Genomic DNA, 17,325 nt, shown 5'->3' with positions numbered 1-17,325 from the left:
ATCTATCTATCTATCTATCTATCTATCTATCTATCTATCTATCTATCTATCTACTATAGTTTTGTCTTCAAATTTTTCCATATCCTATCCTATTCTATTTTCCAACATTTTATTTTCTATTTTTATTTTCATCTTAGGGTCTGTAGCTTTCTGTTGCTTTAATCAATCCTCACTGATACCCATTGGATCTTGACTGTCACCTGTAGTCTGACATGATCGAAAGCTTGGTCCTAGGGTAGAAAATGATGAAGGCTTTACCAGTCAGGGCTGATACTGGTGGTCACTGGTGGTCATGCACCGGAAGGTACAGTGGGACTCTGGCTCTTCCCTTTCTTCTCTGTTCTGTGCAGTGACTACTTTGCTCTGTCATGGTCCCTGCCTCAGTGTGCTGCCCTGTCACACCTACAAAGCCATAGCCTCACTTTGAACTGCAACTGCCGTGTGAAGCAGAGCAAAGCCTTTTTCTCTCTTAGGCTGTCCCCATAAGTACTTCATATCGTAGTAGAAAACTGAACTGCCCAGTTTCAGTGGAAAACTGAAGTTGCCCAGTGAATATAAAGAGGCGATTTTCCACTTTCCTGCTTTTCTGTTGTCTTAAATGTTCTAGTACTGTGCCACAGGAATGGGGAAAACCTCAAACCTCAGTGAAGAATTTCAAAGTGACTGTGAGTATTCTAAGCAGGGCTCAGGATTCTGGAATCTGTGAAAGTGAAGTGAAGGAGGCTGGAATCCTAGAGCTGTAGCAACCACAGGATAGAAAAGGCCATGTGTGTCTGGTGTCCCAGGAGGCCCTCTCAGGCTCGGACACCTCAGCCACTGACAGACTCTGGGATCACATACCATTTCTTTTCATCCTCATACATTTCCATCCCACAGCCGGTTCACAGGCCTGGTGGACTGATAGCATCCTACTGAAGGTGGCTCACCCATGCTGACACAGAAAGCAGGTGCTGGAGGGAGTAGTGGGAGGAATTTGTTTAGGTGCTGGCTCATGAAGTAGAGCTTCAGAAGTCTAGTGGCTTGTCTGGGGCAAGAATCATCTCATCTCTTAAGACCTCCGTGTATCTTGTCAAGTCAGCCACAGTGGTTTTGCTGTTGGTCATAAGAAAGAAGTTTGTCTGACTCTGTGAGTACATCCTGAGGAAGATTTACATCTTCCCTTATCATCCTCCCTTATCATCTTTTTTAAGTAAAAAACTTTATATATTTACTTCTTCATTTTTTGCATTAATAACATTATTAATTGCAATTGAGGAATGGGAAGCAGAGACAAGATGCCTTAAATTAGGATACTGACAAATGAGCAATACAATAATGTCCTAATATTTTTTATATGATTAACTTGATATAGTAAAATGACTTTGAAAAACATTTATGTAGCAGAGATTTGCTACATACTACTGAGCTTATTTTGTGTTGCAGAGCAGCAGAGTAAAGAAATGCTTCATCCTGCCTTCCATATTGATTCTCTTATGTCAGTGGAAAGTTTACCAGAGTGATGTGTCATTCAGAATCCAGAGCAGCCAACAGTCTCTATTCTCTGTCTCAGTCTCTTTTTTCTTTTGTTTGTGTTGAGATGCAGATAATTCCCAGAATCCTTCAGACCTCAGGGACTGATGGAATCACTAAAAAGCATGACTGTACCAATGCACTGCAGAAGACTAAGATGTTCAGGTTCACCCGTGTCCTTAGATTATCTGCTCTACCTGACAGAATTCAGGTTCATGTATGTGCTTAAGCATCAGTTTTCTTTGAAACTTTTGTTCCCAATGAACTCTTACTCAGTTTCTGTTCTTGGATTGAAAAGAATATTTGTTCATATGTAGGATTTGGTTTACTATTACAACTTTCCTCAAATGCTTTTATCCTTAAGTTCCATGCTAACACACTCTTGGGCCTTTGCACATGTCCATTACTTCTTCATTTCAGGCTGTTTTGCATTTCAGTCTGCTTTCTCACTCTTTATTGAATGTTAGAGTAACCGAGAGAGCAATTGTCAGCCTTCCTCATGGTTATTAACTTCTGCTTTCGGTGATTTCTCTCTGGCTCATCTCAGAAGCCTCTTTGCAAACTCAACTCTATATTCCAAGTTATTAATATCTCCATTTGGTCCTAAATATAATAAAAATACAATTATCAAAGTAAAAACATACATTACTCTTCTGATCTTTTGTTTAAACTGATCCCTTCTAAACTTTACTCCAGGTGGTATCTTTAGTCATCTAGCTAAATTATTATGAACTCAAGGAAATTTTTTCTTTTTTAATTTTTTAAAATTCTTATCATTTATTACAATTTATTCAATTTGTATCCTGGCTGTGTCCCCCTCCCTCATCTCCTCCCAATCCCACCCTCCCTCCCTCTCCTTCCCCTATACACCCCCCCTAGTCCACTGATAGGTGAGGTCCTCCTCCCCTTCTATCTGACCCTCGCCTATCAGGTCTCATCAGGACTGGTTGCATTGTCTTCCTCTGTGGCCTAGCAAAGCTGCTCTTCCTCCCCTCCCCCCCCCCCGGGGGGAGGTGAACAAAGAGCCTGTCACTGGTTCATGCCAGAGAAAGCCCCTGCTCCCCTTATTAGGGAACCTAATTGGAGACTGAGCCTATGGGCTACATCTGAACCAGGGGTTTAGGTCCTCTCCAGGCATTGTCCTTGGTTTGTGTATCATTCTCTTGAGGTCCCCAGGGCTCAGGTTTTTATTGTAGTTTGTTGTTTGTTTGTTTGTTTTGGCTCTGTTAGTATCCTTTTGGAGCACCTGTCCCCTGTCATTGTGTGTGTGAGGGTCTTTTAGGCTGAAAGGGGAGGTCATGTGTTCAGCAGTCTAATGGAATCTGTAAATAAAGAACCAGACTAGGGCCCTGAAGAGAATGATACCCCAACCAAGGACAGTGCATGGAAAGGACCTAAAATCCCGGCTCAGATGTATCCCAGAGGCTCAGTCTCCCAAGTAAGGGGAGCAGGGACTTTCTCTGACATGAACTCAGTGGCTGGCTCTCTGATCACCTCCCCCTGAGGGGGTGCAGCCTTACCAGTCCACAGAGGAAAACAATGCATCCAGTCCTGATGAGACCTGATAGGCTAGGGCCAAATCGAAGGGGAGGAGGACCTCCTCTGTCAGTGGACTAGGGGAGGGGCATAGGGGGAGAAAAGGGAGAGAGGGTGGGATTGGGAAGAGATGAGGGAGGGGGCCACAGCCAGGATACAAACTGAATAAATTGAATGAAAGATATTAATAACAAGAAGAACAAAAACCCAAAAGAACCAGATTTAAAGCAGTTATCTTGGACTGGAAAGCTCGGAGAACTGTCTGTCTGGAATCCTGGACAGCTGCTTCAGCCATCACCACTGCCAGCTCTGGAACGTTGACTAGGGTCAGATACCATCCCAGGTGCTTTACACCTTTCTGTTATACATGTTGCCAAGAGTAATCCTGCACAGTAAGTTACTTTTCCACAGACAAATCCGAAACACAGAAAATGGCCCTCCTTCGGCCTGCACAGAGTATTAGCCGCAGAAGAGGGAGTTGGAATCCACACAGGGAGCACAGTGGAAAGAGCTGTGGGTGCCAGTACTAAGTCCGCCCTGACTGTGAGTTTGGGTACCCAGCAATGGTTCACTAATTGATCGCAGGCAACTTCTCCAGCTACGAGGAGCCTCAGCGTCATCTGCAAGGTTGCAGGGAGGCTACTGAGAGAAGGCCGCTGTCACTTGAGATCTGTCTGCTAACAGTCATCCACTCCTCTCCCACCTTAATACACTCTGTCTCTAGGAGGCCGTTTTCTCTGTCAAGCCTCTGTTGCGTATGACAAAACGGATGCACTTGATTCACAGTACGATGACTCTGTCATTAAGATTATGTGGTCTCTGTGGAAGATCAAACACATAACTGAAAACACATGTCTTTCAGAGGTTCTCCAGACATATTTTCCCCATGAAGAGCAGAAACAATGGCTGGATGAGGAATTATCTGCTCCAGGGATGCTTTAGAAGAGGACACACGCATGGGGATCCATGAGTACATTTGTAGTGGTCCCTAACTTCCTCATCCTGGACTCACCATGGGCTGCTGTGCTGGAGCCCCCTACAGCAACACTGAGGAGGAGCCAGCTCCCTTGCAGCTCCTTCATAAATTGCATAGGACTCCTTAGTCCTTTCTGCTTATCTGAGAGGTAGCCTTCTTAAGGCTTCCCAGTTCCAGGAGAAACCAGAAACCTTCCAAAGGCCTGTAGAACCTCAGAGCATCCTTTGAAGGAGGTAGAAATGACTGAAAGGTAGCCCAGTGACAACCTGGCTTGGGTCAGGTAGCATGCAGAGTGGGTCCAGGTACAGTAAATGAATTGGTGTGAACACATGTTTGGCAGAAGCAAAAAAGGGCCAGATTGGTTCCAGCTGATTTCACAAGCAGAACTTCCTCTATAGCCATTTTTCTTCATTATTCATTGAACTGACTAGGTGTCAACTTGACCTTAGCCAGAGCCATCTGAGAGGAGGGAACCTCAATTGAGAAAATGCCTCCCTAAGATCCGGCTGCAGACAAACCTGTAGGATATTTTCTTAATTAGTGATTGATGGGGAGGGCCTAGCCTCTTATGTGGCTGGGTGCTACCCCTGGGCTGGTGATCCTGGGTTCCGTGAAAAAGCTGCCTGAGTAAGCAATGGGGAGCAAGACAATAAACAGCACTCCTCCATGGCCTCAGCATCAACTCCTGCCTCTAGATCCTTGCCAGGTTTGAGTTTCTGCCTTGGCTTCCCTCAGTGCACTGTGATCAGGATTATATAAGCCAAATAAACCCTTTTCTCCACAACTTGCTTTGGGCCATGGTGTTTTACTGCAGCAAGAGTAACCCTGAGCTATTCATCTAGAGAGTAAGCAGAGTACCTTGGTTAATCTAGTAAAGCCAATGTGCATGGAGTGGCACTGCAGCCGGGAAAGAAGAATTCAGTATGGTCATGAGCTAACAAGAGGAAGAAAAAGACTCAGAAGTTGTTGGCACCTTCCCACTCCCTCCCATTCTTCACCCCCATTGTTCAGACTGCTTCAACCTCCTCAGCTGAAGTTCCTCCCCCAGCCTCCTGAGTGCAAGGACTACAGGTCTGTCTTGTTGCACGCCACTGTATTTTAGAGAAGGGGAAAGAGGCTCTCCCTGACCCATGTGATTATGAACTTTGAAGTGGACATATACATTTGATAAGTCTGATGAACCTGACTTGGCTTCTAAACGTTGGAAGCATCAATTTCTTGGTTCAAAAGCAAACCACAGGTTTAGTTAGGTTGATAATGAGATCCGTTTGGTCTCACCCAGACACTTCCTTAAACAAAGCTGCAGAGTCCTGGTGGCCTACAGCAGAGATTTAGACCTGATCACTTTAGCCGTACCAGCCTTAGGAAGTGGGAGTCCAGTAGAAGACCACGGCTAGTGATGGCAGTCACACGTAACCTTTCAGAAGTGCTGGAGAATGGCATTGACACCATCATCATCAAGTTCAGCTCTCTTCAGACTTGGCCATCCACTGCCACCCTCGATTGGCCCAAGACCCGGCTGCTGCCCTTGGCTTGGCATGGAGAAATCACACTGTCAGGAGATCAGCCTGACTGCTAAGAGCACTTGTCTGCCTTCCAGAGGACCCATTGGAAGGAAGGCCTAACAGGCCGTAGCTTGTTTCAGTAAGGCTTGGTGATGCCATTTACCTCAGACTCCAATTTTAGTGATTTTTTTTTGGGGGAGGAGGGGGGTTGACTTTTTAAAATTACATGTGTGTGTGCATGTGCGTGTATGTTTGTTTACCGTAACATGCATGTGGAGGTCGGAGGGCAACTTCAGGAGTTGTTTCCCCCCCCCCCCCCCCCTCCCATGTGGATCTCAACGATCAAACTCAGGTTTGGTGGTCAGCGTCATTGTCTATGAAGATGTTTTGTCACCATTCTCTATTTTCCCTTTAAAGACATGGTCTCACTCTTTAGCCCAGTCTGCTGTGCAGCCCATTGCTTAAGTCAGGATGGCCTCAAGTCATTTTGCCTCAGCCTTCCAAGTGCTGTGATTCCAGGCATGCGCCATGATGCTTGGCTCAATAAAAATCATTTACTTCTACAGGCTCAGTATAGGGGGCATGTGGCCTGGGCGTTCTAGTTTGTCTCCTTGTGGTTCTGCCATGCCTCTGGGTTCAGAAGTTTCTATGAATCAGCCATAACTGGACAGGGGCAGAGAATGTGGACATTGACAAAGGCTGTGGGAGGACATAGAAGCTAGGCCTGGAAATGGCACACATACATAACATCTTTTCACATTCTTCAGTCACAAGCTTCTACCTCATGGCAAGGGACCTGGGGTACAGAGTCGGGGTGTGGGCCTAGGAAGAAGAGGCTACACAGTGACGCTGCCATGCTGCTGGGCCCTCATGCTCTGTGTCTTCTCCTAAAGAGCCAGGGAAGATAGAGCAGAGTGCTGAAGGTACCAGTGGTGAGAAACATGTTGACACGCAGATGTAGTACGTCCAACACTAGGCTGTGCTGAACCTGTGTCTGGGGCAAAATACCCTTGGACTTCCCCTTTTGCACCACAGCAGTACTTCCAGGAAGTTAACCTCTAGGAGGCTGGGGCAGGACTGGGCATTTGACAGCCTTGTGCCTGCAAGGCAGATGTTCTACGCTGAGCTGTATCCCCAGCTGACTTGCAGTTTTTACTTTGAGACAATGTCTCCAGAAGTTTCCTAGGCTAGCTTTCAGTTGGCTCAGTACTCTAGGGAGGTTTTGGACTGGTTATCCTCCTGCCTCAGCTTCTGGAGCAGCTGGAATTACACAAAGCCACAAAGCATGGCTGCATTAACTTTTGAGCAGCCTAGATCTGTGTCTCGACTCAAGCATTCTACTTGACTTACCTATCTGCTTCTCGTCTTCTCTGGAATTTGGTCTGGACAAGGACAAACTTGAAATTTATTTTAAGTGTTCATGGAAAGCCTTTTGTGTCTAAAGAAATATAGTCATGTGTTTTAAATAACATTACACATTTTCACATCTGCTGCTTGTGGGTTTCTACATTGTACTTGAGTATCATTGTAGTCTCCTTCTAAAATGGATACTTACAGTAGGGTATGAATACCGCTTTTCCCTTTGATCAGAGATGATTTGACAGACAAGTTAACATTGCAGTTTCTTTGCCTAGAGCAAAGAACGCTTGAACCAGGGGTGTTTAAGATAGTGGTTCTGAAACAAGCAAACAAACAAACAAACAAACAAAAACTGACTCCAGGCCCTCCACAGAGAGATGCCTACCACCACAAGAGCCCAAGAGTGCTGACTTACAGATCGCATCAGCAATATCCAAGAGCACTTAAGCTCAGCATGCGTCTGATGCATCAGCAGCACACACATATGCTTTTGAAGTTCTCTATGCGCTTTACAAGGGAATGGAGCAGGGTTCACTTGGCCCAGGTTGAGATGGAACCTATGTATGTTTTGAAAGAAGCCAGTTAGAGAACAGAAACAATCCTGAAGGCGTGAGCACACTGCCCCTGCTTCCGGATGCTTCTTCTTGGCCACAGTTTGAATCATCACCTCTTTCTTTTCCTCCACATACAAATTCTAGAAAGATGCCAAAAGTCTAACTCCCAGGGTGTTCCGGGGCCCATTTGCCACTGTTCTGTGATGTTGCTTTCATTCTCAGTCTCCTGCCTTGTGGACTGTTGCAGTGGCAGTACCCACCACAGAGATGGAGAGGGTATTGGGGGACAAGTATTGTTTGTGGGCTACAGCTAGATGGATTGACCTCCAAAGCAAGTGCTTTGGCTCAAGGCTAGGATAGCCAACCTTCTCAACACAGACGCCCTAACATTTTGGGGTCTCAGATATCTCTTTAACAATTTAATGATTATTCTGTTCCACAGAGGGGCTACTGTTTGTATTTTTTCATACTTGCTGTCTTAGTTAGGGTTTTATTTGCTATGAAGAGACACCAAAACCGTGGAAACTTTTATACAGAAAATCATTAATTTGGCATTGGCTCACAGTTCAGAGGTTCAGCTCATTATTGTCATGGTGAAAAGCGTGGTAGCATGCAGGCAGACATGGTGCTGGAGGAGGAGCTAAGCGTTCAAGGGCAGCAGGAATAGACAGTGACACACCTGCTCCAGCAAGGCCACACCCCCTAACCTTGCCACTTCCTGTGAGCCTATGGGGGACTTTTTTTTTTTTTCCAAACCATCATACCTACCAAGTTTGGAATTAAACTGGAGAAATTTTCACATTCATTTGCTAATTAACTTAATACTAACAATAAGGAATGCCTTCCAAACCAGGCATGATCTGTATGCCTATAAAGCCAGATCCGATCGATGCCGGTGGGCTGATGCAGGAGGATTCACGGGAGTGCAAGGCAGGTCTGCACCGCAACACTCTGTCTCAAAAAGTCCAAACCAGCGTACCCAACTTTTCATGTACAACATAATTAAAAAGTGAGAAAGATGACATTGAGTTCTACGTCTTTATGGTTGTGAGCCTAGCCTTTAACAGCTGAGCTATCTCTCCAGCCCTCCTTACTATATTTTTTGCAAATCTCTTTAATCTCTGGTTTAGTGGGAGTCATCAGCTTTCTTATATCTATGTTCCAGTTCAGCCTGTCACGGTAGTCGGCTGTTTGTAGACCCTGTGAGCTTCTGGGAATGCATGGATACATAATTAAAGACTCCCTTAGTCATTTCTGTAATTCTGGGTATTTTTTTTCTTTGACATTACCCAGACTAGGTAGGTGCTCATCATTCTGTTCATTTTCAATGAATTTTTTATCTTTGATTTATCCAAATCCATTGGTCCATCTTTCACCTTGCCAGGAGGACTTCGTAACATTTTATATTCTCACCTGAAAAGTGATTCACTGAGCTTTACAAGTCTTAAAACATCTTACAAGATGTTGGCATACCTCATTTAAAAGATATTGTGTTTGTTTTATATGTATGGGTGTTTTGTCTGCAGGTGTCTGTGCCCCACTTATGTGCCTGTGGATGCTCACTTAGTGCCATGAAGGCATTGGATCCTCTGGGCCTGAGGCTACAGATGGTTATGAAGCTCTATTGTGGCTGCTGGGATTCGAGCCAAGGTCCTCTGGAGGAGCAGCCAGTGCTCTTAACTGCTGAGCTTCAGTCCCAACATACCTCATTTTTAATGTATCTACTAATCATAACAGGCAGGCTAATTAATGGGAGCTTTGCAAAATTCAGATTTTGGCTTCAAAGCTCCATTTTCTCATTGGTAACATGTTCTGTTATTGGCTGTTTGGAAGCTGCAGTCTGTGCCCCTGAAATTTAGGACAAATCACTACAAGACACCCCAAATAAGATCAAATTGTTTGTCACCCCAACTTTCTTTTAATAACAACCACAAAAAAAAAAATGGTGTTCCATGAGAACATGAGTAGTTTAGCTGATAGCTGACTACTGGCATACTGTTTTGGTTTTTCTCAAGGGTTTATAACACCATAGTGTGGTGTGCAGAAAAGAGCTTCAGGCACTCTCCATTTTCTTATACACAGTCATTGAAAGATATGGACTCACAGATCATGGTTGAATAAATGTGACTTTCATGTTTTATCAAGAAGACTTTTGCATTGTTGCACTTTGTGTTGAATGGTAACAACCTGGGACTATTGGCTACTGCTACTTTCTTTGTTCTAAGTCACCAGCTGTCATCTGCTATGGTTTCTGCACTTCAGTACAAATGTCAACCTAGCAAAAGGGCAAATCACACCTTGCTTCATTCCAGTAGTCCTGGCCATATCCTGGGGACTCTAAGAGTGGAGCAAACTATACTTGGGGACCCTCTGGCTTAGTCTGCTAAGGACCCATCTTTGAGTATGCAGTTGGTCTCTCAGTGATTTATTTATTTATTTATTTATTTATTTATTTATTTATTTATTTATTTATAATGGAAAGTTGAATGGATAATACACTGTCAAAACAGCAGTCTCCCGAACTCTATTTGGCACAGATTATGATCTGTGTTTTCCAAATAACAGTAATAACAGTAGTATACACCTGACCTCAGGATACCAATTTATTGATTGGTATTAACACCCTAACCCTCCCCTCAGAGACTTGAGACTTACCCAACTCCTTTTGCCAGTGAGGGTGCTTGTGACCGTGAGTTATTAGACACTAAGTAGGTGAGAGAGCTTGAGCTACCCCTCCCTTAGACCTTTGTGTATGTGTGGGGAGGCTGTGTGTGTGTGTTCCTGAGCATGCATGCCAATGATTGTGCATGCACGCGGGAGGCCAGTAGATAATAAGCACTTCACCAGCTGCGCCATCTCCCCGCCTTCGGACTAATTCTCCAGGTGTTACGAATAGAAGTTGGGTCTTTGATTATGCTCTGCTCTGTTTTTGTGTGCCACATCCCCTCTAAACTATACCAAGCCCAAGGAACATAACTTTTAAAACATATTTAAATATATAGATGACCATTAATATAAAAGTTTTAGTTGATAACAGAACATTTTAGTGAGATTCTAGCAGAACCTGAGTAATGTTTAGTGGCTGCAGGGGAGAGAGACTTCCTTCCCTGGTAGTGAGTGGGAAGGAAGGACTCAGCTTGCCAGAATTCCTAGTCCTGTTTCTGCAACGTGATCTTTACACCATGGTTCAGGTCATATCTATGCACAGGAAAAAGTTGTGTTTCAGAAACTCCTGAGAGGTGTGCATTTTGGAACACCTTTACTTTCCTGGAAGTCTTTTAGAGGTTGGTACAGGTCAGAGGGAAGCAGCACTCAGTGCACTGAAGTGAAGCTTGGAAATGAGGGACAGTGAGGATTGAGATGGGAAAGAGCCTGGGCAGAAGGGAGACTTGGCTCTGGCTATCTCACCAACCACTGGGATTCTCTGGCAAGTCCCTCACTGTGCGGACCTCAGCTTCTCAAATCGTGCCTTGAGGAATCTTCAGAGGAGTCCTCGTCGTTTTCAGCCAGTGCTTATCCTTTGAAAATCCCCTCAACTGAGCATGGGTGGAAAAGTAAACATTTTCCACAGTTATTTCAGAGTTCTCACATACTGCAGAGAAACAGGAGGAAAAGCTTTCTCACGTTAACTCATGGATCAGGCTGGTTTTTATGGCTCTTTTGGAAATATTGCAAGTGTTGGAAATACTTGGCGACAACAGGGCCAGAGAGGTGGTTCTGTGGGTAAGGGTACTTGTCACGAAGTCTGGTGACCCAAGGGTGAGCTGCAGAGCTCATGCTGGCCACAGGTTGTCTTCTGACCTCCACTGTGTGCCACTGATGGATATGGCCCAAGGCCTTGTCCATCTTGTGTGGCTATCCTACCATTTATTTATTTATTACATTTATTTATTACATTTATTTATTTACCTTCAATAAATAAATGTAAAAAAAAATAACATCTATTTAGAGTTAGGCTCATTAGCTTAATTACTTACCTATCTTAGAAAACAGGACTATCATTATGAGGATGCTATGTTCACCTAAAATAGTTTATAACTATTTCATAGACCTTATGTTTATGCATTGTATGCTTTTACTGCAAAAAATAATTTTGGAATTTTATGATTGTTTTTTTACAGATATGATCAGAAAAATCATACAGAAGAACTTTGACCTCTCAGTTGATTCCAAGGAGGTAACCTTCTGTTTTTGTTATTAAAAATAACAAATATGAGAAAAATCATGCTTGGCTTGAACACAGGTATTTAAACAACCATTATTTTATCTGTAATTTGGTAACATTTTTTTGACTAAGGATTTTTTAAATTTAATTTTATTTATATATCTATTTATTACAATTTTTTTCACTTTGTATCCCCACTGCAGCCCCCTCCCTCATCTCCTCTGAGTCACATCCACCCTCACTCTTCTTCCTCTGTGCCCCTTCCCTAGTCCTCTGACAGAGGAGGTCCTCCTCCTCTTCTATCTGACCCTAGCCTATCAGGTCTCATCAAGGCTGGCTGCATCATCTTCCTCTGTGGCCTGGTAAGGCTGCACCCCCTGGGGTACGTGATCAAAGAGCCAGCCACTGAGTTCATATCAGAGACAACCCCTACCCCTTACTAGGGAACCCACTTGGAAACTGAGCAGCCAATGGGCTTCCTTTGAAGAGAGGTCTAGATCCTCTCCATGTATGGTCCTTAGTTGGAGTATCAGTCTCTGCAGGGCCCCCTGGGCCCAGGTATTTTGAGTCTGTTGGTCTCCTTGTGGAGTTCCTGTCCCCTCCAGGTTTTTCTATCTCCCTCTTCTTCTATAAGGATTCTAGCACTCTGCCCAAAGTTTGGCTATGAGTCTCAGGATCTCCTATGATACCCTGGGAGGTCCTCGTAACAAACCAAGTAATCCAATTAAAAAGGGGGAACAGAGCTATACAGAGAATTCTCAACAGAGGAATATGGAATGGCAGAGAAATACTTAAAGAGATGCTCAATATCCTTAATCATTCGGGAAATACAAATAAAAACGACCCTGAGATTTCACTTCACACCCATCAGAATGGCTAAGATCAAAAACTCAAGACATGATGCTTGCTGGAGAGGTTAGGGAGAAAGGAGAACCCTCCTCCATTGCTGGTGGGAATGTAACCTTGTACAACCACTTTGGAAATCAATCTAGTGCTTTCTCAGAAAATGAGGAATAGTGCTACCTCAAGATCCAGCTATACCACTCCGAGGCAAATACCCAAAAGATGCCCCATCATTCAATAAGGACATTTGCTCAAGGACATTTGTTCATAGCAGCTTTATTTGTAATAGCCAGAATCTGGAAACCACCTAGGGACACCTAGATGTCCCTCAGTGGAGGAATGGATACAGAAAGTGTGGCACATTTACACAATGGAATACAACTCAGCAATTAAAAACAAGGAAATCATGAAATTTGCAGGCAAGTAGTGGGAACTAGAAAAGATTGTCCTGAAGCAGAAAGACACATAAGATATATACTCACTTATAAGTGGATATTAGCGGTATAATAAAGGATAAAGACACTAAAATCTATAGTCCTAAAGAAGCTAAACAACATGGAGGACCCTAGGGAAGATACTTAATCCTCATTCAGGAGGGCAAACAGGATCGATATCGAAAGTGGGAGAAGACAAGGAACTTGGCTATGGATTTTTATGGAATATTGTCATAATTTATAGATCCCATTTGAGTGGCAGAAATTTCAAAATTGAAGGAAAAACAAGTTATGTGTCATTCTAAAATTTCCTGAAAAGAAATACTAAGTTTTTTGTTTGTTTGTTTGTCTGTTTTGTTTTGCTTTGCTTCTTTAGCTAAGGGAGGGAAACTTCCTAAGCAGGATGGCTGCTTGAGAATCTTAGAAGCTAGAACCAGTGATGTGGGAGGTTGTTTTTGAAAACAATTTGGTACATGGCAGCTTCCCATCTGTGCTCCTCTCTGGGTTTGTTGAGCTCCTACTAGGTGTGCAAACATGGTTAGAATGAGAGGAACGACTAAGATAAGGAAGGTCGAACCTGACAAGCGGGGGTCAGGACCGCATGGTTCCAGGGGAAAGGGCAATACGGAAATAAGGAGGTGTGAAGCTACACACAAAGAAGCAGAGAAAAAGAAGCAATTCTGAGCAGAAGCCCTGACTAATAGTGACCCTGACAGAAGTGGAAAGAACAAGAGGGGTTGGGCAGGGAGGGTGTGGCTCTGGGAGTGCTGGGGGAGACTAAGCCGGAGCACAGAGGTCAGGTGTGGAAGGGGTGAGTGAGCAGCTTCCCAGAGAGGAAGAAAAATGACCCAGGCCAGGCAATGGGAGGCAAGTGGTCTAGGTTTTCAGAAAGCATTGAGGGGTCTTGTTGAGCTCTGGACAGACCAAGAGGCATGGCCGATCTGCCTCATTTACTCCTATGACCCAAACAGAAGCTTCCTTTGATTTTGGTTAGTTTTAAGTGGGAACACATAGGCAGACCTTTGTGTGTGTTGGATGTAGGATGATTAAAAACCAGGGGAACTATGTCTGTCATGTTCTTAGACCACAATGAGGTGAGTAGGGCAAGTTGCTCTTTCCTGTTCTTCTCTGAGGATGGTGCCAAGAGAACAGTGACATAGCCAGCACTAGTCTGAATGAGAATGCCCATTGCCCCAATGGCTAATGCATTGAGACCTTGTAGTTAGAAACAGCTTCATTGGGGAGCCAGGCTGACTATGGTGACAACTGAAGAGCAAACCACATCGCCTTCTGCTCACTATTCTCCCAGGACTCTGCAGAATATCCGCCTTCAATCCCCTCACATCCTTTTATTGCCAAACCATTGTCCAGATTGGCTCATATCTCTGGGCAAAATACAATGACTGTTGTTTTCCATGTATATTGAAAACACTAGTATGCCTGACTAATTTGATGGCTCAAATGACAAGGGTTCTCCTAAGAGCGGGTAGAAATGGGGACATCACCTCACTTGGATCTGGTCTGGAAACTCCAGGATAACCGAGGAGCCTGCAAATGGTTCAGCTACCTATTTGCCACCTCTTCACTTCAAGAAGCAGACACACCGCTAGTCGGAACTCACATCCTATTTTCTGCATGAGGAAAGCACACTCCAGGGACCTTGGAGGACATTTAGAAGAGAGTGTACCACAGGAAATCATTGGAGCCCGTTGGTAATAGGCTCTGGTCTATATCCTTTTCAAGTTTCAGCTCATCCTAAACACAATGAAACACTGATGACAGACTAGCCAACGTGTCCTCTCTAGTTTTTGCAAAAACTTCATTAGGTGCCTTCTCTGTTTTTCCTGCCCATGAGGTAACTGAGACTGGGTGTGGCAGTAGGAGCAACACTGAAGAGGTTCCCTAGAGATTTTGATATTGTTCTTCAGAGCTGGCTACTGGTATTCTAAAAAGATCCCTAGGTGGTTATAATAGACAACTGAGTAGAAAATCGTAGGGCACCAAGGTACAGAGAATCAAGGTTTCAACTGCTGTATAGCACAGAAATAAATTTATCCTGTACAACAGCTCATTTGGAAAGAGACTGAAAATTCACCTACCATGTCCATGGAGTTATTTATTGTCACCCTGTCAAATATATCAGGCAGGCTGACTGTTAAGTTGGAGAAATTACAAAAGAATTAGCCCTTTGCTGTAGCTTATAAGTAGAGTGACCTTTCTAGATCAGGATGACCAGCCATAGTCGCCAAGTGAGGACAGATTTTTTTCCAAATTATTCACTTGTAATCATCATGTGAGAGCTCCCTTAAATACAGATAAATGGCCTTCTCCAGACCTGGACTCATGTACTACAAGGGAAGAGGAGCCTGGGAGGTTTTCGTTTGGTGGATGTGGGAGTCAGGGTTGTGAGTGTTATCAAGCTCATAGTCTCACCCAGGAAGACAGAATAGGACTTGTCAGGAGGCTCAGGTGATCCCTGGGGACATGTTTATCTGAAATGTCCCCAACCACCAACATTTTCTGTGCTTCATTAAAAAATTGTTAGAGCATTGTTCTTTCAAAAGTGTGAAGTCCTGTCCCAGGTAAGGAACAGTTTGAGCACGTTCAGATTTCCAAACCAGAAAACTTCAAAACAGTAAAATGGAGAATGACACAGCTGCCTCATTTTATTTTGCTCCAGAGGGCATTTAGAAACAAAAATCGCAGCTTTCTTCCCCCTGGCACAGGTTACCAAAACTGATAGTTTTATAAACTGAGCACATTTAGCTTATAGAAAAAGTCGTTGAGATCTGCTTTATTTTCCTCTTGTCATTGAGTTGGTTCATTTTCATCACTGATTGGTCTCTATCTGTGGACCATGCCAACGAATCTCTGGTCCTGGGTTGTGGTTTTTATGACATTAGCACATCAGTTGATTTAGCTTTAATTGGGTAAGTGTTGCATGTGCGGCTTGCTTTCTTGGAGGTGGTATGGCAGGATATGGCTATATGGCAGCCCTTTCTTCTAAGCAAGTACATTATTTCTAATGGCAAGTTCAGAGCTACAGGACAGTATGAAAGATGATGTACAATGCCCAAACTTCCTGGGGAAGGCAGCATCTATGCTGAGACCTGAGTTTCATCCAGGATGAAACTGGATGTGGATGACCTGGGTAAGGAGACAACCTGGGAAATCAGAATGAGGAGTGAAGAGAACAAATGATTTGACAGAATGACAACCAACAACTGAGACTGGCCAAGAAAAATGAGGATGTGAAGCCAAGATTGTGTGGTAATAAAGGACCATGCTGGGAAGTTTGCCTTAGACGTGGCCGAACTGTACTGGATGTTAAACAAGTGAATGACACTTCCAGCTTTCATTCTAGAGGGGATGCTTTGGAAGAGCTGCCTTTGGCTCTTGGACTCTAGGCACTCTTTATTACCTACTTCACGAAGATCATATAGCAAGGATGTTAGCATCTATAACTTCCCTGTTGTTCCTTTTTCTTAACTGATGACCACAGTGACTTTGGACCTTTCAAAACCCAAATGTGAACTCCAGAACTTGACTCTAATCAAAACATTAATTCTCAAATATACACTCAAGAATATATATTTCTTTCTTATGTTGCTCCCTCTTGATTTTTTTCCAATGTGGAATATGGTTATGGTTAATGACTCATGTGACTTTTCTGTTTTATTTTGATGCTTGCTGCCTCTGCTACATACAAACTCCTCAACTACTTTGATTTCAACAGCCAGAAAACATAGTCTTGGCTTTGAAGGTAAACAGTGCGCTTGCTGTCTGTTCTGTGTTGCTGTTTGTCTTGACTCAGCGAGAAGTGTTGTCTCTTTTGGCACTTTCTGTTCTTCCCTGGTGTCACCCCTGTAATAGTGTTTAAATGTGTTTTGTCTGTGTCTCTGCTGTCATATTTGACCTTCCCTTCGTCTGATGTCAAGATAATCTACAATGTGCTCAGAGGTCACGACCCATCAAAGTTAATGTACAGATTGCCAAATCCTGACTAAACTGTGGTCGAGAAATCAACTCTGACACACCCTTTAAGCGGTAGAGAGCTCACCTCTGTGAAGTGGGACCACAGTTTTGTATCAGGAAATGCTTTTTAGTTCTGCAGATTTCAAGAACAAAGTCATTGTTTTCTTCAGCTGTCTTCTGTCACTAGTATATTCCACTGTTGGACAGGCTTAAGAAGTGAGCAAACAAACAAGAGAAATGAGTGACTGTGCATGGGATGAAACGAGAGATGATTTCATCCTCTAGGATATTTTTCTATGTAGTCCAGGACCAGCTTGCAAGGAGAATGGAACTATATTAAGGTCTAGTGATTCTCTATGGAAGTTGTGCTGCATCCTGGGAAGTCAGGACCTGTGTGGACACGGGCTACAGATCCTCATACTCACTAGTCCATTTCATTTCATGGATGGCACAAAAGCTCCACTTGCTA

The 17,325-nt window shown here is 43.8% G+C and overlaps 1 protein-coding gene across 2 annotated transcripts in view; it reads left to right on the top strand.

The window, feature by feature from the left end:
* Positions 1–17,325, top strand: part of Prom1 (prominin 1) — a 97,621-nt gene that overhangs the window by 26,485 nt on the left and 53,811 nt on the right. For both annotated transcript variants that reach the window (XM_055623931.1, XM_055623930.1), the window contains exon 3: positions 11,561–11,616. In XM_055623931.1, coding sequence (XP_055479906.1) covers positions 11,561–11,616 — 56 coding nt within the window. The remainder of the gene's footprint in view (positions 1–11,560; positions 11,617–17,325) is intronic.

The sequence above is a fragment of the Psammomys obesus genome, unplaced genomic scaffold (genome assembly GCF_907164565.1).
Source record: "Psammomys obesus unplaced genomic scaffold, mPsaObe1.curated_primary_1811, whole genome shotgun sequence".
NCBI classification, from domain to species: Eukaryota; Metazoa; Chordata; class Mammalia; order Rodentia; family Muridae; genus Psammomys; species Psammomys obesus.
Note: the sequence above shows the minus strand (reverse complement) of the source record. Positions and strands in the feature narration are given on the sequence as shown.